The sequence below is a fragment of the Sus scrofa genome, chromosome 13 (genome assembly GCF_000003025.6).
Source record: "Sus scrofa isolate TJ Tabasco breed Duroc chromosome 13, Sscrofa11.1, whole genome shotgun sequence".
NCBI classification, from domain to species: domain Eukaryota; kingdom Metazoa; phylum Chordata; class Mammalia; order Artiodactyla; family Suidae; genus Sus; species Sus scrofa.
This window is the reverse complement of record NC_010455.5, coordinates 20,990,340-21,015,980: the sequence shown is the minus strand read 5'-3', so window position 1 is coordinate 21,015,980 and position 25,641 is coordinate 20,990,340. Positions and strand designations below refer to the sequence as shown.

Here is a 25,641-nt window from a genome sequence, read left to right as displayed (position 1 = left end):
CAGAGGAGGAAACAAATAGGTTATATAACTTGCTCTGGATTATACTGAGTATATCAAAGCAAGATCTGAAACTATTAATATTATAATTACCTGACAATGTGGTTTTAAGGAATAAATCATAGTATTAGATTAAAAAGAGCTAACCTTTGTTAAATAGTTGCCTTCTGCAAGTGCCTTGACAATTAATATAAATGATCAAACTGAAACTAAAACTAGTCAACCAAGAGGAATTAGAGTAACATTCTATTATTATCTACACTTTATAGATAAGGAAACTGAAGATGGGAAGGATTCATAATTGGACGCAGGCACACAGCTAGCAAGAGGCAGTATTGATATTTAACGCCTTCTGATTTTCTAGCTATCTCAGGAACTAATAGCACTCAGATCATCCTCTTTAGTCCATGGAAGTCAGAGAGAGTGGGGACAGAATCCAGAAGCCATTACAGGACATAAACCCACTCAGTACTAACTACCTGCTTTGGACAGCTTTCCGGCACTCCTGGTGCTGGATGTACTGTCACCCCTGGTCAGCACCGTGATGCCCCCAAAACTCGCCGTCTTGGTCATGGCAGGCTTGAGATTGCGGTTGGAGCTGTCGGAATCTGTGCTGCTCCAGGCCCTTTGGTGGTCGGACCACTTCAGTTCATTCTCGGAGCTGCTCTGCCGACTTCCGGATGTTCTCCCCGAGCTGTCTCTATTGCCCCTGGACCACGGCCATCAGAAAGATACACAGGACAGTGTTAGATCCCACGAGCAGGATGCACAGAGAGCAGGACCTTTCTTGTAAGAGTCATCTACACCAGACCCTTCTGTCATCCCTTCCCCTTAGACCTGTCACTTCACAAACAACACCACAGACACGTCATTGATGTACTGACAGGTAACACACCACATGTAACACTCATGTTACACACAGAAAAACCAAACCCAGAAATGTCACATGACCCCTCTGCCAGTGAAGGAGTAATAATAAGAAGAATTTAATATAAAATATAATTGTTCCCTTCTCTCGTGGAGAGGGGTGAGGGGAATACATTCTCCCAACCCAAATCAACAATGAATCAATGTTGGAAAGGAGTTATGACATTGGATGCTGAATGATCCGAAAGGCAGCTACATCAAAGAAGAGTTTTGTCTTTCCCTTTAGCAGTAAGTAACTGGACCATGGGAAAATACACACAGTTCCTAAGAAGCCATTAACTAATGTAGTTCCTAATTTTATGAGATTATATACCTGAATTCATTAATGCTTTGGCAGATAGCACAGAAATCACAGAAATTCCTCTGTTAATCTATGGTGAGAATTTTGCCCAATGAGTTTAACCTTCATGGGCAGAGGAAAGAACCCTTTGATCCCTTTCACACAGAAAAACCTGTGATAACAACAGGGTAAACACTACACTGACATGAAACTTGTCAAGGAGATCAATGGAAATAACAAAATAGGTCCATAGGTGAAATGACACATTTATTCAAAATTCAAATAGAAAGAGACTACATTCATTTCGAAGAAATCCAATAGTCAAAAAAAAAGTGAATTTTTGAAGACTCTAGAGTATTGCTAAGCAGTGTGCAAAACTGTATGTATTTTATAGAGTTGATGAAATTTGCATTTTCATTGGTTTCCAATTGCTTGGAGAGTAACTTAGTTAATATTTTCAAGGTCTTTTCTGCAGTTGGAAATAATGGATCATCAAAATCTTCTAAGATTCTCATGGATTATAATCAGTAAAGGGGACAAAAATCATGGGCAATAGATATAATCCTAATTTCACATCACTGTGCAATGTGACATAAATATTGATCCAAACCTCACAGATGTGAACAGGAGCTTTATTAATAAATATTATCCTAAACCATTATGGGCTGTTGAGATGTTAGAGGTATGCATATCTGATTAAAACACTTACCAACCAAAGTGTACAGATGGAATACCAAAAGTTTTAGGTTTTGCTTCAATTTTACTTCCCAAACTTTTTCTTTTAGGTCATAAAAATTTAAGAAAGTAAATGGGTCCAAGAGATAATAAAAATGAAATAGCTAAACTGTGATAAAGACTTTGGAAAGTGAGGGGAGGAAATCCAGCAGAAAACCCACAAAACAAAAAAGCACTCAGTGGTGGCTATTCTCCTTCAGTGTTTTCTTACAAACATTCTCTGGGTTCAGGACCTTGGGGATGGCTGGTTTTAGAAAAAAGGACTGTTGGAAAAAAAGACTACTTTGTGAATAAGAATTAGACACTCATCAATGGCCAGGTGGTTTTAGGTCTTAAATGCCTATGAAAAGAAGTCCGGGCGGAGAAAAACTAGGCCTTTTAAGGGTGTGATGCTCTATTCCTGATTGTTTCCCTTTCAACCTTTCAATTTACAAATTTAACTTCATTCATTTTTTTCTTTTTTTCTTTTTTGGCTGCACCCACAGCATGCTGAAGTTCCCAGGCCAGGGATCGAACCCATGCCACAGCAGTTACCCAAGCCACCCAGTGACAATGCTGGATCCTTAACGTGCTGAGCCACCAGGGAACTCCTCAACTTCCTTCTTTTCTCATACAATTCTAATTAATTTGACCCACCCTTGACAAAGCCTGACTAAAATATTATTTAGCAACTGTGAATGTACCAGGGATGTGACAATAATCTCACTTGCAACCAATGTACAATATTTATTATAAGAAAAGACGTGGTATAGTCCTAAGCCTTAGCATATAGGATGCATCAGAAGGAAACTCTCCATATGGGGGTGATCATCCCTAATTCTGCTTCAATTATCCTCTCCCTATCAACTCTGTACCTCCGTGGGTGGGGGGGAAATTTAGACTTCCTGTAAATGTCAGTGTGGTTGAGACTATTTATGCAAGTGGGTATCCACCATTATCCCTAGTTGTTTGTTAATATGCTGTGGTTGGCACCCTTCATCCTGGCAGAGCTGTTTCTATAACACTGCGTAGTTCCTCTACACTCATGCCATATCTGCTATCCAATAAGGCAGCCTAAGGTTTCCTTAACAACTTTCACCTTGACTCCACCGGCTCGAGTAATCAAACCAAGTCAAGATTAGTGCATATTAAAAAATGAAATGTTAAGCTGTTGCTTTAGAGAGTTAGCATTAGTGAGATTCAAAATGATGGATCGAATTTATGATCTCTAGATACTGGCAGTGAAATCATATCTTTAGTGCTCTGTCAATCATTTACATTAACACCGGCAAGGTCAGGTCCAGAAGAGAGTTTCATATCTATTTGGGTGTGGAATCATTGGTATCATAGAAAAACAAGGCCACAAGGTGCTTTACCATCCCTCTTAAACCCAGTCCTGGTCCCTGTCTACTAGAAACCAGGAAGACAATGATAATGAGATACCTGATCATCAAGGGGAATTGGCCCTCGGGTATGGAACTAGAATTTGACCACAGAGTAGTCATAAAGTATATACACTGTTTCTGTGATTAACATAACTGATAACTTGTAGCTTCCTTCAGGTCTGAACATTTTTTTTTTAAAACCAAGTTTAGTCATGTATGATATACACTTTGAATTGATCAGTGTATGGATGGCTTTGTGCTAAGTCATATTCCTGAGTTTCTGTGCTTATTGATTTTGGTGGGTTATAGCATCCATATCTGGGATGGTTGATCTCAGCAGAAGGTAGCTCTGGCTAGGGACCAGATTTGGGGCTATATGAAACTAATTGGCCTCTAAAGGTCAAGAGCCCACATTTTATTTATAATGGTCTAAACAAAACAAGTCATAGTATGTGAGTGCATGCATGTTGGTAAATTCTAGTTTTCCTCTGGGCTTTTAAAGAGGAAAAATGCAAGGTTATTTTTTTAATCTTCAAGTGTGAAAATAAGTTGTCTGCTACAAGAAGGAGGTGTGAAATATGTAGTTCACCCTATAAGAATAAAATAATTTAAAAAAATAGATCCTGATTTTTTGTTTCTGCCAGGTGTAAAGAGAAGAAATTATTCTAACTTTTCTGATGATGAGATCAAAAGTTCAGATGTGCGGCAAAAGCATATGTTCTAAGTATAGACTCCATTTATTTTTTGGGGGGTATTTTCTTTCTTATAAGTGGTCAAGAAGTTCTGTTGGTTTGTTTTGCCTTTCCTGCAACAGAGATGAATCCTAACATTCATGAAGGTACTAGCATATTAAATATATGTACTGGGTATTCAATCTACATACATATATATAATACATATAAAATATATATAGCACTGTGTATACATTGCCCTATAATGGATGCTAGAGAAACATTTAATAAAGTAATAAGATTAGGAAAACATTTTTTTTTTTTTGGCCATGCCCACAGCATGTGGAAGTTCCTGGGCCATGGATCTAACCTGTACCACAGCAGTAACCAGAGACGCTGCAGTAACAGTGCAAAATCCTTAACCTGCTATGCCGCAAGGGAAATCCAAAAAAAAAAAATTATTAAAAAAAAGTAATGTTTACATGACACTATCTTAGTATAAAACTCTGTGGATAGATAGATAGATAGATAGATAGATAGATATGATCTATTCCCCTTATCCCACCCAGATCTTGATTTAAGTTGTTCATTATGATTGGAAACAATCCCTTACCTTTCTTTAGTAATACAATCAATGCTTGAAAAAAATATTGTTTGAAATATTATGATGGACAGTGGTGACTAAAAATCAACTACTCAGAGTTATCACTGATTTGTTTTCCAGAACTGTGAATGTATATCCAGTTGCAACTTATTAGAAACAACTTTAACTCAGTGTAATTCACCAAACTTGATTTGGGAATGAGAAATAAGTGTGCTGCCAAAGCTATCTCTGGAGAAAAAAAGAAATAATCAGAGGACTAATTCTAAAGGACTGTAGACCAAACAGTGGTTTCCAAGTACCATGTATCACAAGATCTAATACAACTTTAACACTAGTTCTGTTAACAAGCTCTACAAAGAAATAACCAAACATAGTTTATTCCATAAACAGAGATATTTTACACTAATACACTTATATTTAACATTGATTCTGCCACATAATCTGAAAACACAGTTTTAAAAAAGTAAGCCATACCAACCGAAAGAGCTGTCTTTTCTTATAGGTCTCACTGCATATGTTACTGTCTTCCAAGAGCCTACTGGAAATGAAAAACATGATTTTTACGATATAAAATCTAAGGGTACTAAATGCCCTATGTTAAATGGATGTGTACTACACTGTAGCACACCTGTTTTGCAAATCAACCCCATACACTACAGTTTATTTGCAGCATGCTGAGTTTTTCCCTAATAAATTAATGGCAGCCTGATTTTTCCCTACCTGAGAATTAAGGCATTAATGCTAGATAAGGGAGAAGGAAGGGAAGAAGAAACAGGGAATGGAAGAGGAGAGGAGAATAAAAGAAACTACTAATTACAGAAATAGGTTGCAATTTTTTTCTTTGTATAATATTAAAATTATTCTTCAGTTTGGGGGCATGGTGAAATATAGCATTCCCCAGGCAGGCATTTAAGAAATATATGTATTTTTTGTAGGGAATCTACTCAGAGTTTTGCTTTTGGGGACCATTAAGACTGCTTCATATATGCCATGCATATTTGCGACCAATTATCGTACCAAGGAATAAAATCCAATCTGAATATTAGGGACACAAGTGCATTTGCAAGTCTACTTATACAAAACACAAGTAAATGAATAAGATAGGGAGTGAGTAGGGGAAATGACTGGCTCAAAGGCTGAGGAATTAGGTGTCTTACAAATGGAATTCTATAACACTGAATGTTTTTGGTAAGGATATAGAATTTTAGAATGCTTCAGAATCTTCCCCAAGATGTTAAAACTCATGGATTATTAATTTTACTGTAAAGAAGGAATATTTAACTGTATCTGTATGGATGTTTTGTTTTGGCCACACCCATGGCATGTGATAGTTCCTGGGCCAGGATTGAACCTGTGCCACAGCAGTGACAACACTGAATCCTTAACTGCTAGGCCACCAGAGAATCCTTGTATGGATTTTTGAGGTTGCTTCTGAATGCCCTGTAAAGTCTTGTTCACTACTCTCATCCCTTCTTCTATGAGAGGTTATTCAATGGAGGGTAGTTACTTGAAGATTTCGAACTGCTAATGTGAATGATGGCATGTTTAAACCAGTCTCTCTAATGCCCAGTATGACTTGTCTGTATGTACTGGAATTTAATCAAATAGCCTCCATTTTAACAGATTTTATAGCCATACCCATTAAGCCAACACCTGAGATAAAATTAACCACCACTTTTTAAATGGGTACCACATTTCTAATCCACGCTGCCATTGGGATGTATCTTAAATGTGATCAGTACAGCTAATGTGGGATGTATCTTAAATGTGATCAGTACCTTAATTCCCCTTGAAAATCTGCAATTAAATCAATGGAGCATTTTAATATCTATATCAGCTTAGAACTATTGTTAAAAGGTACATGTTTAATTTGAAAAATTTTGCTCGTATACTTAAGACTGTGTAAAATGGTTTTAACCCATTTATTTCACAGAAACTACCTCCCCTACTAACAACCAGCCACACACACTGGCAAATCTAGGTCGGTTTAGATAAATTTTGCAAGTTAGACGTTTTATGAAAAATGATAGATTATTTAGAATGAGAAATTTAAAACATTATTATTCAAGTTATTATCTGTACTAACTACAAATAATTATGGGCTAATAATACCAAACACACAGGTACTTTTAGCAGCCTATTCAATAAGCCAATGAAACTGCAAGTTCCTGTCTCAACATTTATTCTTTTTAATGCCTGGTGAGGTAAAAGGATTACACTTTTGAAGGACCAGAAGTAGAGGCTTCAAATAGAGAAAATGTTGAAACTTACATTTGGAAGTAATTGAGAGGAATTTTCTCCCAAATAAGTAGGTTTTAGACATGCTAAATAACATATATGTGTGCATATATATGTGTGTACACATAGATATATGTATTTATTTATACATATATTCAAGCACACACTCATATATGGGATATATGCATATATCTATGAATATACAGGACACACATGACAGACTTTGTTTCTCTAAAGACATGAAAAAGCATATTTCATTTTACCTGTTTTCCACAAAAAGGCTTTCCTGGGAGCAAACTGACTGAAAAATAAAAAAAGGCATCGTATCAGATGTTCTGGATATGCTGAGGGAGCCCAAATCCTTGCCTGATTTTAAAACTACTTTTCCCCTCCAAGAGGAAAAGAATGAAAAATATGTACCATTTTTTAGAAAAAAAAAATGGAAGTAAAAAAGGAAAAACAAAGGTTAGAGTTAGAAGTATAAACCATTCTCATGCAGTGCTTTTCCATCATGGTATCTTCAGGTTTCAAACAGATTTAGCCCGTTCAGCACCAAGGTTAGAGGAAGAGAGATGTGAATGAAACTGCTGGAAACCTGTGAGCATCAGATCTCTAGCTAGAGGTTTCCTCCCAGGCTGCAGAGATGCAGCCTTCAGCAGGAGCCAAAAGGACAAGTTTGGAGTGTGCAAACTTGGCATGATCCACCTGAGAATGGAGAGCTGTAAAGTCACAATCCTGAAATTATTACCTGGCAACAACAAACCCTGAGAACATAAACAGATTACCTGCAAAACTCTCTAAATTGAAGAGATGCCATTAAGCAATCTTGAGGGCAGGGAGTGGGGTGTAGAAAACAAGTAAGAACAAAATGAAGCTAAATGGGAAAGAATATCAAGCTCCATATAATATACCTTATTTTTCACACACAAAAAAACCCAGTGACCTACTTTCTAGCTTCCAATCCCTAGCATGCATTTCTCTGCTATCTCGTGTTTAATATAAACATAGGGAAGATATAATTCCATTATCACTACATGCTGGAGAAAGGCTGATCAAATTAAACTTTAACAAACAGAAGAAGAGAAGTCTACACAAAATATGGTACAACAGTCCTAAAATATGACTGTGTTTAAGAATGAACATAAAACCGTTTTCAAAGTACTAAGATTTTAAACATAAATATAGACACAATATTATATGTGTGGATTTTCTAAATGATAAATAAATAAGGCACCTGCTAAAGGGATAAATAGTAACTTAGCATGTTCATTTTAAGGTAAACTAAAACTAAAGAAATAATAATGACTTTTCAATATCGAAATTTTGAATTAAAAATGCTGCTAACATAACCACTGCTCAGAGAGCCCAGCAGGATATTGGGTTCTGTCTACATTTCACTGGAAAAATCACTTCCTTCCTTGAAGCCAAAGGGCTAGATTTGGGCATAATATTTTCCTCAGTGGTCTGGGCATTCTTTTTTTTTTTTTTTTTTTTTTTTTTGGCTGCAGCCATGGCATGTGGAAGTTCCTGGGCCAGGGACTGAATCTGTGCCATAGCAGTGACAATGTCGGATCCTTAACCATCTGAGCCACATGGGAACTCCTGGAACCATTTCTGTTTTAACCTCTATGCATTTAATATAAGTCCTGACAATTGAATGTGCAAAAATTTTACTTAACAAAGGCAAAAAACAGCCAATTAAGAAACATGTTTTCCAGAAAAATATGTTGTTTTTATTTGACATTTAATTTTATACAGGGATACAAAGGCAAATGATGTGCCACTGACATTCCTGAGTCTCACTTTAAAGTAAAGTAGATATCCTATTGTCTTTATTTCCTTTAGTTTGGTTTCCCTACGGGTTTTAGTCATGTTGTATATGAAAGAAAGTGAGATTACGTCAGCTAAGCCCCTATGATGAATTTAGCACTTTGCATTTGTCAGCTCTTGAGGTTGGAAAGACGTCAATTCTGTTTAGCATGTTTGGTTGGCTACTGCATCACTGAGACTTAACTACTTCTTTGAAGGAATTGATCAAAAACAGGCTGACCTCTTCAGACTCCTTAATCTCGTAGCATTTGGGGGAAAGTTAAGCAGCCCAAACCCTTTGAATTAAAAAATAAGCCACCTGCAAGGTCAAGACGACATTCCCAAAAACACATCTCAAGAGCATCTTTCTGATTTCTGTGGAAAGGCCCTAAAAAAATCATCGCATCATTCATCCACCTCATTTTCATAAATAAGAGACAGTCATGAACTATGACTCAGTAACTGATGAAAATATATGTATATATTTTTAAAAAGTAGGATTAATAACTTGCAAATTTTAATAGCAGAGAAGGTAAAATTGTCATAGTAATTAAGCCCAGCATTCAGAGCTGTCAAGTAGATGCACTCTCAGATATAAAGAGCCTTAAAAAAAAAAAAAAAAAGAAACATTTTTGCCTAATGGGTTAGAAAATTCTCTTCCTCATGCCACCCCTGATCTAGGGGGCATCTCATGGCCCCTCATCAGTTCTCCCTGAAGAAGAATCCCAATATGTGCAAAGGAGACCAAAGATGAGGTGCTCTCCGAAATCCTACTTAGACATAAAATATCCTTCAGAAAGTACCCTCCAAGCAAAACGCATTTCTCAAATGTATTGCTTTATCAACTTTACTTTCCCAAAGTGAGCAACAATGCATAGGATTAAACCATAAAATAAGTTTAACTTCTTGCTAAAAGAAACAAGAGCTATATATATATAATATATATATACACATAGCTATATGTATATCAAATATTTCTGACCACAGAAGTGCATTTATTTATTACTTGAGAAGTAAATTATTGTGTACTCTGAATTGCAATACTTTAGTTCACAAATAATAGATAAACTGGTCTTTTTTTATGATACCAAAATTCTCAACTATATTTGAAAAAATTTTTGTAGAAAATCCTCAAATAATCTGCATATTTTGATCATGCACCTAATACAATAGCACATGCATGTGTGCATGCACACACACACACACACACACATACACACACACACACACACACACACCCCTTAAACACCAAGGTATATTTGCAAAATATTCAAGAACATTTCTAATTTTAAAATAAATATGGATTTTGCTAAAGTGTCAATTCCAGAAAGTATTCTATAAATCTCTATTGTAACTTCAAACAGAAAAAAAAAAAATCCTACTTAAGTATATCAAAACCTGCCTGAACTCCTCTACTTCTTACTAACTGGCAAAGGAAGCTGGCTTTATTACCTCAGTTTTTAAATTATAAAGATGCTAAATTAAAGACCAGCTTAGAAAAAGATTAGACATCTCTTACTTAGTTTCCTTATGCTGGATTCTTTGTATTTGTTTAATAATTCAGTTAATATACTTTAAGTATCATCTTGAGTACATTCAACAATTTCGAAAGTAATGTTGATCATTTGGGAATCCGGAACTGCACAGATGAAGGTTCCCTGAAGGGTCCTGTCTTTATGTTACTATATGTATTTGAGAAAGTTCATGTTGCTATGTCCTTGAATTTGTGTTAGCATAGGATACAGTAATATCCTGTTAATACATGGTGGTCCTCCAGTGACACCTGCCTCTTGGCATTCATACTTTGTGTCATATGACATTCATACTTCCCATCAAACCAAGGCTGGTCTGCATGTCCAACAGAAGACAGCAGAAGGGAAAGCACATCACTTCCAAGATTGGATTATACAACACTGCGGCTTTCATTTGGGACCCTCTTTCTCTCCCTCTCAGGTCACTTTCTCTGGGGAAAGCTGGTTGCCATATTTGAAGACACCTGACAGCCTATGGAGAGGCTCACATCACTATGCACGCCTAGAGACATAGTGGTCTCTGGCCTAGAGCCATCAAAGAACTGAGGCCTGGCACTATGTGAATGAATTTGGAGGCCATGCCTTTAGGTGACTACGGCCCCAGCTGACAGCTTGACTGAAACCTCATGAAAGGCCTTGAGTCAGAATCACTCAGCTAAGCCACTCCAAGATTCCTGACCCACAGAAACTGTAAGATAAGAAGCTTTTTGTTTGTATTGTTTTAGCTGCTAAACTTTGGGACAATAATAGCTAAAATAGGAGACACCAGTGGTATGACTACATTGTTTCTCCAAGAGCTAACAGGTTAGGAAGAAAGACATTTTATTGTCCCTTTAGGAAAGTGGCTCTTAGTTATTCAAGCATCATGAAAACCTATAAAAACATGATAAACACTAGAGATCTTACCCTTAGAAAAACGCACATATGCTCATGAACATAATATCTTATAGATGATATTAGGGATTTTATTTAATCTCTGGAGCCATTTCTAAGTATATTCTGGGAAAAGAATGCCAGTTAAAAAACTATTGCCCTAGGAGATGAAGTGAAAAGTAGTGTCAGGCCAGTTTCCCACCTGAATTAGTGAAGCCAGAAGAATTGGCCACCAGAACCTATCAAAGGCACTTACATTTCTACTCCCGCAGGGAGAAGCAGCCACAGCATCGCAGAAAAGGCTGCTAGAAGATCTCCTAGAATAAAAAGGCTATGACAATAGCTTTGCATTTATGTGTTCTCACACTGAAGTCTGCTTTTCCTTGTTAAATAAAGAGTTAATATAGCATGTGGCTGGAGAAGCTTTAAACGGGAACCCTTGCCTCCAATCCTTACCCTGGCACTCAGTTCCCTTTCTATTAATCTCCTTAACAGGGATGCAAGGAAATGCACGGTGTACTGGGAGCTACGCTGACCTGTTTTCCCTTTAATGACTTCCCTATGGACATGAGCATACAAAAATGAAGTACAGCAGAGCAAGTGTCAACCCCATCACAAGCATGCATCAGTGCTGTTACTTGCTGTCACCTGGCTCTTGAGTGTTTGGCAACATGGCACAGCTTTGACAAGAAAAAAAAAGCATAATGTTGTTTGTATGTTATGTGGTTGATTTGTATTCGTTTCTCTATAAGTCATTCACAAATTATATCACTTGCCATAATGAGACTAAGGGAAAATGTGTGTGTGTGAGAGAAAGAGAAAGAGAGAGAGTAAAAAATAAACGAGGCTTAAGAAAAATTTCTCTTCTTGAAGGTCATCAGACAGGAACATTCTACCTCTAGTCCACGGTAGGCATCTTTACACTAATCATGACTAAAGTAGATCCTCTCATTATAAGTTCTTGAACCCAGCAAACTAAATTAAAGGTCTCCCACCTGCCAGGATGTCCTTTGCACCATCAGTAACTCTGACTATAAGGAAAGAACTTTCTAGAATCTTCTAATCATACCTGGACATCATCCAACCATGGCTACCTCCATCTCAGTCTCACACTCTCTTAACTCCTGAGCTCTGGGCCAGATTATTCAGTTCAAAGTTCTATTTTAAGGTATCCCAGAAAGGCAGAGAGGATTTTCAGGAGATCACAGAAACCTGCATGAACGTGAAAAAAGTGCAGAATGTTGCTGCAGAGGTGGCTTCATAAAGGATTCAGAACCAGCTGGAGGATCAGGAAAATTTGCGGGGGCTTGAAACCTTCAGGGACAGCAGCCCCCTCCATGCTAAGCATGGACACCTAGGTCTTGAGGCTGGCTGTGTAAGAGCCCCCAGGAGCGAATCACCCAGGATGGCAGATGCCCCACCTGACTTTGTAAAGCCAGAGGTGTTGGCCACAGAAAGTCTACACAAAGTCACTCACAGCTCTACCTCTGCAGACAGAAGAACCCGCAGCATTTTAGGAAGCTGCCAAATGATTCCATAGAATGGGAAAAACTATGACAAACCTTGCCCTTCGCATTTATTGCATGTGAATCCAGTTTTTCATCTTTTAATTTTTAAATAATTGTGTTTAATTTTGGCCAGAGTGAGTAAAAGGATTAAAAAAAAAAAAATCCCAACCACATTTCTTTGCTGGGATTTTTTTTTTTTTTTTTTTTTGGCTTTTTAGACACTCATTGGTGGCATATGGAAAGTCGTAGGCTAGGGGTCAAATTGGAACTGTAGCTGGTGGCCTACACCACAGCCACAGCAACGCCAGATCCTAGCCACATCTGTGACCTACACCACAGCTTGTAGCAATGGTGGATCCTGAACCCACTGAGCAAGGCCAGGGATTAAATCTGCATCCTCATGGACACTAGTTGGGTTTGTAACTCGCTGAGCCACAGCGGGAACTCCCTTTGTTTGGATTTGAACAAACGAAATTATTCCCTTGAAAATTGTTCGTAAAAGTAATTTGATCTGAAGTTGGGGCTCGGGGATGGATACTATTATTTAATTTTTATATACTAAACTGCCCATACTTGCTAAAAATGCAGAAAATTCCTTGTGTGTATATGTGAGTGATCAATAGACTCTTCTTTTTCTTTCTTTTTTTTTTTTGTAATTAATTCCTTTACACAATGGTGGTATTAAAAAGACAACAGTGTGGTATCTGCTCTCCAATAGGAATGTGAAGGAATTGCTTCACAGTTGGCAACCTCTCTCTGCACTTAAGGTCTGTTTTACTGGCCAAAACATATCTCTTTTTCCTCAGAAGTCATATCCTAGGAATACATGCAGACCTCTGGCCACTTAATCATCACTTCTCTGAACCAGGTACTCTTCCAGAAACACCTCTGTTTTGCTGCCCTTTGCCCTGTTCCCTGGCTCCAGCTTCCTTTGTCCCTGCCAGCTCACTGTCCGGGGATCGAGGCTGCCTTACTGCTGATGGAGGGACCGCACTCAAGAGGCAATTTAAAACAACTACTCACATCGTGTGCAAATATTCTCTCCCTCACTCTCTGATATTCCTCTTCTCTCTCTTCAATTGATTTACTTCGTCTGTCATCTCTAAATGGATGCATTCTGTTTTGCTGAACAGAAAAAAAAAATCAGGAGGGTTATCCAAGTTGAGCTGTTAGAAATCTGCAATTAAGCAACTGTCAGCTGAGAATAATAAATGTTCACTTAAACAAATGGAGCAGGAAAAGTCTTACTCTGGTCCCTCAGGAAGCCGTGGTGGGGTACGTACGGTGTGTGTGTGTGTGTGTGCCCCGCAACAGGACGGCATGTTTGCTGCTCCTGGCTGCTCCCTTGCTGGATGCAAGTAGCACACGTGTTTCTGGAATGTACGCTGCCTTTATGTGATGGGCTCTGCCTCCTTAGCAGACTTGTGTGATTTTGACTCCTCGGAAGGAGGCAGAGTGTTGTTGAGAAAAGAGGAAGTTGCTAGTGTGAGGTGGCTAAGAGAAGAAATGGCTTTGAAAACTTGGGGACTGGAGAAATAGAGCAAGGGCTGAGAGAAAGGAATGGGCAAAAAGGAAGACAGGGACACTTTCTCTGCATCCTAATTTGTGTGTTTATTCACTTGATGACTTATTCTGTGACTTGCATCTGGGATAGAAAGTAGGGACTAAATTTGAAAAGCCTGTTGATGAGGGCTGCTAACAAGAAATCACAATTCAAAGAACCCAGCATATGGACTGCTCATCTTCAGCCTTCCCTCTGCCCCACTTCCTGGGTCTCAACTGCCCTCCCATCTTCGTTGGGCCCTTCCTCCCCAACACTCTGCACTAACCACGTTCATCCAGCCATTCCACAAACACCCACTAAATACACGACACAGGCACATGTTTCCAAGTCAACTGGAGCCACGGTGTGGTTCGGTGGTGGTGGGAGGAAACGAGGTACAGATGATGAACGCTTTTTTTTTTTTTTTTAAAGTGTGTCAGGGATGCACATACTGACTCATTGCCAGTAATTAAAATAACTTGAGTGAGATGCACAGTGTCTTACCTTTCAGCATCCTACAGCAGTTATTTTCAAAAAGTCTATGTTGATTGCCAGAGATACAAAGGGTAACTGTAATGGCATTTCTATGACTTTCTACTGTTCCTCTTATCATTGAAAAAAAAGTCTTTTTTTTGGCTGTGCCCACACCATACAGAAGTTTCTGGGCCAGGGATTGAAACTATGTCGCAGCAGTGACCAGAGCCACTATAGTAACAATGTCGGAGCCTTTTACTGCTGGGCCACCAGGGAAACCCCAAATTTATTTTCTTTTGACATTTACTTAGTTTTCTTCTTGATCTCCCTGGACACCACCCTCTCCATCCAGAGAAGAGATTTAAAGTCTCTCTAGCTTTGTCGAGGCCCCATGAACAAGACTATTCTAGAACAACAGCGTGTTTGGTCACAAGCAAAATACACGTAAAGAGGAAGTTCTGCTACAGTTCGTGCAAAACAAGCAAGATGACTGACGTGGACCAGAAAACGTGGGAAGGAAAAGGGGTTGAGGGGACTAAAACATGAACTCAATTCTTTTTTTGTGAAGACTTATTTTAGGAGAGTTGCAAAATCCACCTGTCCTCACCAGAACAAGGTTTGTTGTTTACAGCTACATCAGTTGCTCATCGGTCCGTATTGATAATCCAGTTCAATGTGTGCACAACGGAAGGATAAAGCTGTAGGGAGTGGAACGACTGCCAGAGTTACACAGACATCTGGAAAGGCGACTGACAAAGCTCTTCCCGTCAGCTTGGAGCCTACAGCACCCCAACCCCCCACGACATGCAGCAGACACTGCGCCAAGCACCACCCATGCAGCCCAACACAGAGCCATTGCTGAAGCAACCGGACATGGTTTTCTGCTTTGCAGTGAATGCTGAAGGGGGAGGCAGTGGGGAGAGGCATGAGGTGGGGGTGCGGACGGCAGTATCAGAGGCAGGCGAGATTTGGGAAAGGGAGCGGGGACAACAGAAGAGAGACAAGAACATCAGTCAGCCCACCTTCCAGAACAACAATGTCAGCCACTCTCAAACTTGAGAACCAACCTGAGGGTCTTCTTTATCAATACTAGAGTTATCTCGCTTCAAGATAAACCGCTTCTGGGATTCTTCACCTTTTTCATCTTTTAAATGGTCACAAAACCTTTGCTCTGGGCTGCCAGCAAAGTAAAACATATCAATAAAAAAGTTTTTCCCCTGTTTATAGTTATGTCTTCGTGTTGTTGTTTTTTTCCCCCCACAGTGGCATTCAACTTTTAAAAAAAGGTTATGAGTGGTTTTGATACTACAATTGCTGGCACTGTGTGGGTGGGTCATAATATGTCATTTCACAGGTGTTGTTAGAATACCTTTGGTGGTTTGGAATTCAGAGTCTTGTTTGCTGCATGCTGTTCACTATGGCTGAAGTTAAAACAAAACTTTAAAGGCCTGAAAATATACAGGTGTCTATAGTGTATAGACATTTTCTACAGTTATTTTGACCCCTATCACCATGAATTTAATCAAGTCCCCACCCATAGGCTCAAACAAATAGACATGTTGAAAACCTGGGGTTACCACATGAACCAATGTCTGGAAACTAGGAGAACACTTCCTCCTATAACCTTCCTTTCCAGAGCCTGCTGAATCTGGGGTGAGAAAGGGCCATCTCTGAATTATTTCTGTTTTATTTTTACTGAAAAATGTTCTGGAATCTGGTTGCAGGAGCCTGACATCCTAAATAACCTTGTGTTGTCAATCAGTTCAGTAATGGGGGAAGCTGGAGGTATTTAGTTTAGACAACTTAATGAGTGATTAACATGGGAAAAATGCTCCAAGCAGTTATACACTATTGATTAGTCAATTGATTTTTTTTAAGGTCGTCTTAATCATTCTGTATTATTACAGGAAAGGGCTCCACATCCCTGTTCATCTCCCACCATCGTCTCTGCACACCATTCACTCAGTGAATGACGTGAGCATGGGTTCATCCCAGAGGAAGTGATAAAATGTTGGTCCCCAGTTTAGAAGCAGTTGTAATGCATGGCTGTCATAAAAGTGTCTCCGCCACGTCTGATGTACTACTTATGAAGCCCAGTGGGTTTTCTGTCCCCTCTGGACTCAGTATGCGTTCAGTCACTGGGGAGCCCTGTCATGGCATCTGCTATTTAATATGGGTGGCCAGTAATTAAGGGAATCTCATCTTTTCCTTACAGCTCCAAAATAGGCAACCAGCACTTTGAAAACAAAGGAGCCGTTTAAGAGCATAATTCAAATCTCTATGAGGAGCATTCTTTCCTTAAATTCCTGCATAAATTCATACATTCTAATAATATTGGGGGGCAGACAAAACCAGAAAACTGAAATAATACCAGCTACAGCTTCTAGAATTGTGAGTAATTTTTGCAAATTGATATCATCAGTTTATTTAATCCTTGCAATAAATCTCTGATGTAGGAAAAGCATATATTTTTTGCCTCTTTTACAGAAGAAGAAACCATCTCTCAGTGACTGTTTTGACTCCAATTTATAGATTGGGCCACTAAGCCCTAGGCATGAAATACCCTATTCACATCCTTGCAGAGAACTGATTCAGTCTCTCTCTGCTTATATCCAACTCAGTGGGCTGGAGGGCTCACGCCTCAGGATAAAGAACAAAACCCCTGCATCATATCATTTTCAATATCAACACAACATTTCCTACCAAAATTAAGATATAATAAAATATAACAATCTGGAAGTGAGAATATGACATTTAAAAATAACAAAGGGAACAGAGTAAACTTGCACTTCATAGTGAAAAGGCCTCTTACAGCAGAGAAATTAAAAACATATTTTGGTGTAGCCCAGTCCCAGGGCACTTCAATTACTTATTACACTATAAAATCAGACAACATATTTGCATAAATAGCTACAGGTCACTATAAATGATAACAATTCTCCAGGAACTTTTTGAAAGCTTCCCAACATTTTCAACCACTTAGACATTGTTATTATATATATATATATTTTTATGTAGCAAGTGAAATTAGGATATTAACATAAATACAAACACTGATAATATCAATACTAATTAAGCCTCTTCTAATATCCCCAAGCTCTGTAAGTCTGATAAACTCTAGTAAATGAAATGATTTGCTGACTGCTAAATACAGATACGTTTCTTGTATTTGACACTAATCATCTGTAAATGTTCATTTATAAATGAAATTGTCAGAGAATGTGAACTTTTCGATTCATGAACATAAGGCGAATTTGCTCTAGACTAAATTTTTCTTTAGGCAGAAAACCAGGTAGAGTGAGATTTTAGCATGCTAACCAGAGACAAAATGTAAGTTCCTGTGGGTAGGGACCCAGCTTTTAAAATACTGAATCCTTAGTGCCTAGAACTGTGCCTGGCATATGGCAGCATTTGATTGGATGAATAAGTTCATGTATGAATGAAAGAAAATTAAGTATAGCTGTATATAAATCCCTGTACTTCATGGACGGATCAAAAAATCACTGAATAAAAAATACAGTCACAAATGTTTAAATTATAAAACAGAACAGGAAAGGGTTTTGTTAATAGGAGCATAAATTCAAATTTATAACATTAGGGACATCTTTAAGAATCAGATTTATGTTTGGCTTCAAGTTGGCCAAAAATAATCATGTCATTAAAGAAAGGTTTTTAACATTTGAGGATATCTTGGGAAAAGACATGGAAATGGGAATTCTAGCTTTTCTATTTGGGGAACTTCTCAGTTTAAAGAATCATTATCATTGCAAGAGAGCTATTCAGCCATTATTTTTGAAACTGTATTTGCATTTCTTCATAGTGCTGGTTTATTTGTTTTTCATAGCAGGACATATTCAGGAAAAATATATCCATCACACAAGCAAGAGCAGTCAAAGGAGCCTGTTCAAATCAATAATGCAAATATTATTTAGAGCAACAATATTTGCTACTCATATAAATTATGCAAAATGAATTTTCCACAACTGCTTTTCAACTATCTTGTTGAAATTTGTTTTCAAACATTAGAATAGTCCAAATTACTAATTCTTTCTTAATTTTCTAAAAATTTTTTAAAAGATTATAAAGTAACCATTTGAAGTTTTCATAAAAGGAATGAAATAGACCTAATAAGATTTTTCCAGTTTGATTTTACAGAGACTTATCTAGAGGTAAGGAGTTGCAGTTTAAACTCATGCAAACTATAGTTTATGGCCAAAGTACTGCATGTGATTACAGTAAAAATGACCAGTAATGCACCATTATATTATACCTTTTAAAAATCCTTTTTACCACTAATTTAACATCATAGAAATATTATTTCTTAGTCATAAAATGAACAGAACTAAAGTAATATATTAGGGACTTTTATTTGAAATGGTAATGAGTTATTTTTAACATATCGACATGAGGATGTAACTCTAAGAAAACTCCTCAAAGCTGCAAAAGGTCATGGTATTTATTAAATTAATAATAACTAGAGTTTACTATGTATGTCATGGCCATGCATTATACATGCCTAAATTTTTTTCCTGGAGGATTTTTTTGCCCCTGGGTTTTTCTTTCTAGCTCTCTCTTTATCATTATCAAAAAGCAGAAAAAATGAATTTAATGCTTCTTCTTGATTAAAAAAATAGCTTCCCATTCTTAAGGTTATAAAAAAGTGTTTTCCCATAATTCATAGCAGGCACCTACTTTGACACTCACTGTTCATGTGTGGTGACTAGCCCTGGCATTTCTACCTGTCTTGGGATCTGCAGTCAACCCCAGCATAGCACTAACTCCTCATTGTTCCTTATTAGACAGAGCTCATGAGTTGAGAGGCAGTACAGCTGAGTGAAATACTTCGTAAGACCATCAAACTCTGTCTTCTAGTCAACTGATTTCAATTTTAGACTATTTTTCATCTGAAGCTTAAAATAGATGAGCGTTCTCTATTATTTTTTGAAAAAATCTTTCTGATCTAGAAGTATTTTCAGTTAAGATTTACTCTCATTGCTAGTTTCTTGAAACCAAATGAGTTACTTTCCTTCCAAATAGTTAAGCTTAATCCCTGTCTGCCCCCGCCCCCCGCAACACACACAAAAGAAAAATTTGTTCTGCTAAATGTGGAGGAGCACTAAGGGAAGTCTTTGAATTTCATACCAAATAATGGAAAGACAGTCATCAATGTGCATAAGTATCTTAAAAAGGGAAGGCTGCCGTGCACAACAGGATGAAGTATTTTTATGTGTAAAACATTCATCAAAAATATGTTAATAGTCAAACATATTAGAGAAGTTTAAGTGCCCCTCTTTGCCTTAACACTTGGAAATATTCAATTAAAATATTTATAACTGAAATCTTTTGTTTAAAAAGAAAGTCCTATGTTCTTCTTTACATATTTCAGGATTTCCATTCCCATCTTGTTATGTGATACCGTTTTATTCTCTTTTAAATGGGACTACACTTTACAAATTCAGTATTTTAGCATTTAAGTTGGGGAACCAACCACCTTCAACCAATAAACTACAACTTCTCTTTCTACTCTCTGCCCCACTTCTATCTTTCCTAAGGCCATGATAATACATTCATGGCCTCCTCGCTATCAGAAATCTTTAAGATTATTAAGACACAAGAACTATACCAAGAAGATTGACCAGCTGTTTGTTGAACCTACCAGACTCTGGCCTTCAAGTACGCCCTCCAACTCTCCCCAAGGACAAGGCTGACAGGACTATTCCTCCTAAAGGTGGATCTGGAAGCAACAAAGGGAGCCCTCAGAAACTGGGCCTAATTCTGCTGCCTACAGGAGAAGGAACTGTGGTAATCAGGCTACCGCTAAAACCATCGTGCATTCAGGAAAATACTGTATGTTGTATGTACATGTACAGTAAACCTTTCTCTAAACTGTCCCAAACTGTATAATACAGATACTGTCTTTACACCCTGGCTTGTGCTTACATACAATGTGCTTACACACAGCCACAGAGACTCGATCGAAATTTTCTTGGCTCTTGAATAAACTATGAACAGAAGATGGATAGGATTTGTAGCCTACACTTCTTTTGTTGAAAGTATGGTACTGAATGCTTGAAAAATACTTTGCAGTTAAAGAACACAGAAATGGTTTTTATCTCACTTCTAAGTATGACAATTTTTAACCCACTGTGTTCTGTGATGCTGGAGTTCTGCATCATAGGTTTAGCATTCATCTTAGTGGTAACATTGGGTTCTCTGTTTACTTTTAAAAAATAATTCAGTGTAAATAAGGATATTGTAAAACAAACAACAAAGAACTGTGTTTTGTTTTCTTCTTGCTTTTATCATCATTTCAGAGTATTGATTCTATTAGTGTTAGTTCTTGTTTCCTAAACCTCAGTTATGGCTGATTGGCAGGAGTAGTGGATTTCAGTCTTGATCTTCTGTGAATGGACCAGGTAAGGTCAAGTTATGAATCCACTTTCTTTTCTGTAAAAATAGTCTAGCTTTACCTAGAACATTGCAAGCCTAATAAATAAATAAATAGATAAATATTTTAAAAGTATTATCACTGCATATTACTTTTTTTATAGTTAAGGATATTAACATTATAGAAGATACAGGTATGTTTCATTTCCAACTTTAAGGTGTAATTTATAAATTCAACACACAAAGGCCCATAAATAATTTCAAGTTGTGAAAGGAACACACAACAGTTATTTTCTCTCCTTACAACTTTATGTCTGTCTCATCTACCAATTCTTATGTTCTCTCAGGAATGTGAGAATAATAATAGGAGACAATAAATTTGAGAGAAACGATATGGAGTTTAACCAGTGTTAATATATGTCTTAACTTGGAGCTGAAGTACTGTTTAAGAACTGGGTTTTCTATTCAGTAAATACAACTTCATGGTTTTCCTGAGAGGAATGTGATTCTTCGTTAGGTTTCTGACTTCTAGCTTCAAGTCTGATAATTTTCAACACTATATCTAAAAAATGTGCAGAGTAGATTTATCCTGTTTAGAAATGACAGGATGCCAACCAACCACTCATAGATGTCCAAGAGGCACTTAAATAAATTGATGCTTGGTGCTCTTCAGAGGATTATTAAGCAAGCATCGTATCAGGAGGCGTCTCAGTTTATTCATGGTGCCACTCACATCCCTATCCAAAGGAGAAGAAATATAACAGATGTGGAAGGAAAAGCAGGAGATTTTTGGTTTGTTTTGGTATAAATCCACTTAGTCACCTTCAGAGAATGAAACTCTTTAGGGTCAAGAACTGATGATTCTCATTTTAAAACCTAGGCCCTCAGGAAACCAAGCAGCACAGATGTCCATTGGCTCTGATGCCCTGTGGCCACTCCTCCCTGGTCTGCCTGCCAAGAAGCTGGGAGTGCCCCTAGTCCTGCTCTTAGGGCAAACATTATCCACAACCTAAGGGATTTTTGACAAAGTCAGCTGGGCTCAACTGCTTCACTTCTCTAGACAGGTTTGTTTAGTGCAAGAACAAGTTTCACGGTTCTTGTGATTTACCAAATAGCCAGTTCAGTGAATCAGTCTTTTTGGAACAAACAAGCAAACTATCACAGTTACCATATACCATTCATCACTCCAGGTGAATGCCCAGGTCCACACTTCTTAGGAATCAGGGCATTGGGTTCCTGAGCACTGGACTCTTAAGGTGTCACTCCAAATCTCTGCCTTTGAGTCACTATTCTTGTTTCATGATTGTGGGGGCCTGCAACCTCTCTCCACAGTCGCTTTGCCATTTCTTTTCCTTGCTCTGCGCTCTTGAAATAGGGGATTTAAGGCAATAACAGTGGGAGGATATGAAAGACAAAAGAAAAAATATTTAAGAGATGACAACGTTTTAACATAAAGTTATCTGGAACCAGCTAAACAGTTGCTCTGACAAACGCAAAGGCATTCAGGTATGCAGGGGACTCTCTTTGCCTATGACTGATCTCGGCCCTTTGTAAAATACTAGTGCAAGTAGATGGTTCCTCATCTCTGAATGATATGTGTGGACAACTTTTCTTGAGGAAGGAGAAGAAAAGAGGGAGGTGTACAAATTATCTAATAAAAGAACAATGAGTTGTTTTGGGCCAAACACACAGAAAAATAAGCAAAAGAGAGAAAGTAAAGATCAGAAAGAGAAACAAAGAGAACATAGCTCCTTTATATATAAAAAAAGACCTGCATATTTGTAGCATTAAAATTTTTTTTTAAAAACTTCTGTTCAACTGTCAGTCTCAATCCTAAATATCAAGAAAGTAACCATGAAAGAGAATAAAGTGTGTTTATTTGTAATTCTTTGTAATTAATTTTTTACAAATAAACTTTTATAAACAAACTTTACAAATATCACTTGCAGTACGAAATGGCACAGACCCTAATACTTCTGTCCCGGATTTCCAAGGGGGCTTTTTTTAATGTTGCCACATAATTTAAAGAATTCCAACAGAAAAAATGTAAAAGTCTTAGAGAATAAAATGCATTTCTGGCAATCAACAGGAGAAAAAGAGCCCAATGAAAGCTGAAAAAAAATCACCACATGGGGAAAATCTCAGCTCAAAAACTTTCATTACTTCAGCAAAATGGCAGGTGACATCCATCCACCTGTTCTTACCCTGGCTAGCTCCAAGAAGCAGCAAGGATGACTGGTGTGAGGGTCAGGTGACTTTCCTTTGCTACTTCTCTAAAGAGCATCAGTTCCCTGGGATGAAGGCACCTTTTTGGAGTGTATTCCACATGAACACAATTCTTATTTCCTACTGTCTCTGAACCACCACATCTTTAATCCCATACTCCTGTGCCTACGACATGAAAACATGCATTTGGACAACTGAATTGCTTGTAGCAGTAATTTCGTAATAGCACAATGGATAGGTTCATCTCTGCACTGACATAGCCATAAATGTAGCCTTTTCACTCTTGAAAAAACAGATTGAAATGATAGAACGTTTACCCTGAATGGGTATCACCTCCTCCCAAACAGCACATCTTTTGTTCCCCTAAATAGTGCATCGCGTAGCAATGATAAATAGAGAAAGTCTGGCTGGAACTATCTCATTGTAGGGAGTATCTATTATTTACTGATACCACTGAGTTAATCTTCAAAGAGACTTTTTCCCTTAATCATTGTTTCTTATTGGACAGCAAAAGACTCAAAGAGCATAAATACCCAACCAATCCAGGCAATTTTGAGGATTTTGCTCAAGACATTCTGGATGTTTTTGCTTTAAAGAGAATTAGATTATTTAAGAAAATTGTTCTTGGCATTAGACACATTGGTTTAGATCCCAGCCATACTAATCATCGCTTCTTTGTAAGCCCAAAATTGGACCTGAGTTTGTGCTTAATTTTCTTTTGTAAAGCGAAGATCTAATTAGTTAGGTTAAAAATATTTTTTAAAATTGAATGAAATAATACACGCTAGATAAAAGGTAAAGTACCCAGTGAAACTGAATAAACAGTAGGTAATGCTATTATAAGACATATGACCAAACGATCTGAGAAATCTTCTTGAGAAAATTTTTTCCTATCGTGAAAGGACAAATGTGTTGTATCTGAGGATCTTATGTAATATATTAGAAGTAAATGAGGTACACACACATGTATATATATAATCCCCAGAGACTGCTGTTATGACTTAATTATTTTGAACTTCAGGTTCAGGTGAAATTATTTTCTCTCCATGCAGAACTCAGTATTTTCAAGTCACGTTCTATAATTACTTGAACTGCAATGATCTAGAAAAACAGGATTCTGGAAATAAATCCCAGCCAATATGAAGCTGATATATATTCATGTCTGAAGAATACCTTATATGCCTATACAGTGTCATTGAAAAAGAAAAATTAAAAATTAAGTAAGAAAGCATTGTCTCTCCTTTAGCCTTTTAGTTCGTTTTTGTTTCCGCCATCCCATTTACATTTTTCTGCATTTCTTCTAAGCTATAGTGGCATTTAAAATATGCATTTTCATGTATTTCCTTTGGAGTAGCACAAAACTATATACACTGAAAAGGTATTTATAAAACAAAAAACCCCCAATGAACCATCTGAGGAATTTCCAACTCAGCCACCCTCCTTTACAGAAATGGAAACATTTCCATCTTACTAGATATCCAAATCAATACAGTACCCAAGGCCATCATTTGCCAGTTGTCCTGACAGCACAACTCTTATAATTTTCAGAGTCAAAGAAACAAGGCACCTGGAACTTGAATAGATGTTCCACTTGAAACCTTAACTCCATGAGAATATGGCAACAGACTTTAAACATCAAATATATTATTTTCCACAGAACAAAGTTTCCCCTTGCTAAAACTGTCCAAACGTGATTCAGATCCTGAAAATGTGACTTGTTACTATTTGTAGAAGGCAATAAATTCATTTCTTTTCCCTTGTCCTAAAGATATCAGCCTTCCCCATCCGCATCTCAACCCTCAGCAAGAGCCACTCAAAATAAGGACAGTCAGAGAGGTGGCTGGAATAGAACACTAGGACTTCACAGCTTGGATTAAAAAATATTCAGCTCAGTGCTTCAGGAAATACCTTGACTGTCCATGACATACAGTCATTTCTCTTTTTGTTGAGGACTCACAGAGTGGGACTAATGAGTGATGGGCAAGAGCAGAAACTAGGCAGAAATGGAACCAGCCCAGGCATTTTGTTGTAGTAATAATACCTAAAGATGTTCCGTGCACAAATTCTTCTTCCACTCTCCCTGAAGTCATAAATATGTGGGGTCCATTGGAAATTGGCCATTAAAAACAAACAACCCCCCCAAATCTAGTGCTCTTTTAGAAGTAAATAAGTCTCAGAATATGATAATATGATGCTTTTTAGCAGAAAATAAAAGGTTTAAGGGACAAATTATGTCTGCTAGTTGTATTTGGAAACTTGCAAGAATCACAAGGATTTTGAAAAGAGCTGACTGATAGAACTTTCTGAAATAATGGGAATGTTTTCTATATGTTCTAATGTGTGCACTTGAAATGTGGCTAGCCTCACTGAGGAAGAGAATCCTAAAGCTTAAATTTTATTTAAATTTAATTAATTTAATTTAAAATGTAAATAGCCATGCCTAACTAGAGGCTACCATATTGAACTGAGCTAG

General features: G+C 37.6%; 1 protein-coding gene across 1 annotated transcript in view; it reads right to left on the bottom strand.

Annotated features, from left to right (window-relative positions):
- Positions 1 to 25,641, bottom strand: part of ARPP21 (cAMP regulated phosphoprotein 21) — a 133,011-nt gene that overhangs the window by 72,444 nt on the left and 34,926 nt on the right. The window contains 5 exon segments of the mRNA XM_005669338.3: positions 474 to 706; positions 5,057 to 5,116; positions 7,080 to 7,117; positions 13,562 to 13,663; positions 15,623 to 15,731. Coding sequence (XP_005669395.2) covers positions 474 to 706; positions 5,057 to 5,116; positions 7,080 to 7,117; positions 13,562 to 13,663; positions 15,623 to 15,731 — 542 coding nt within the window.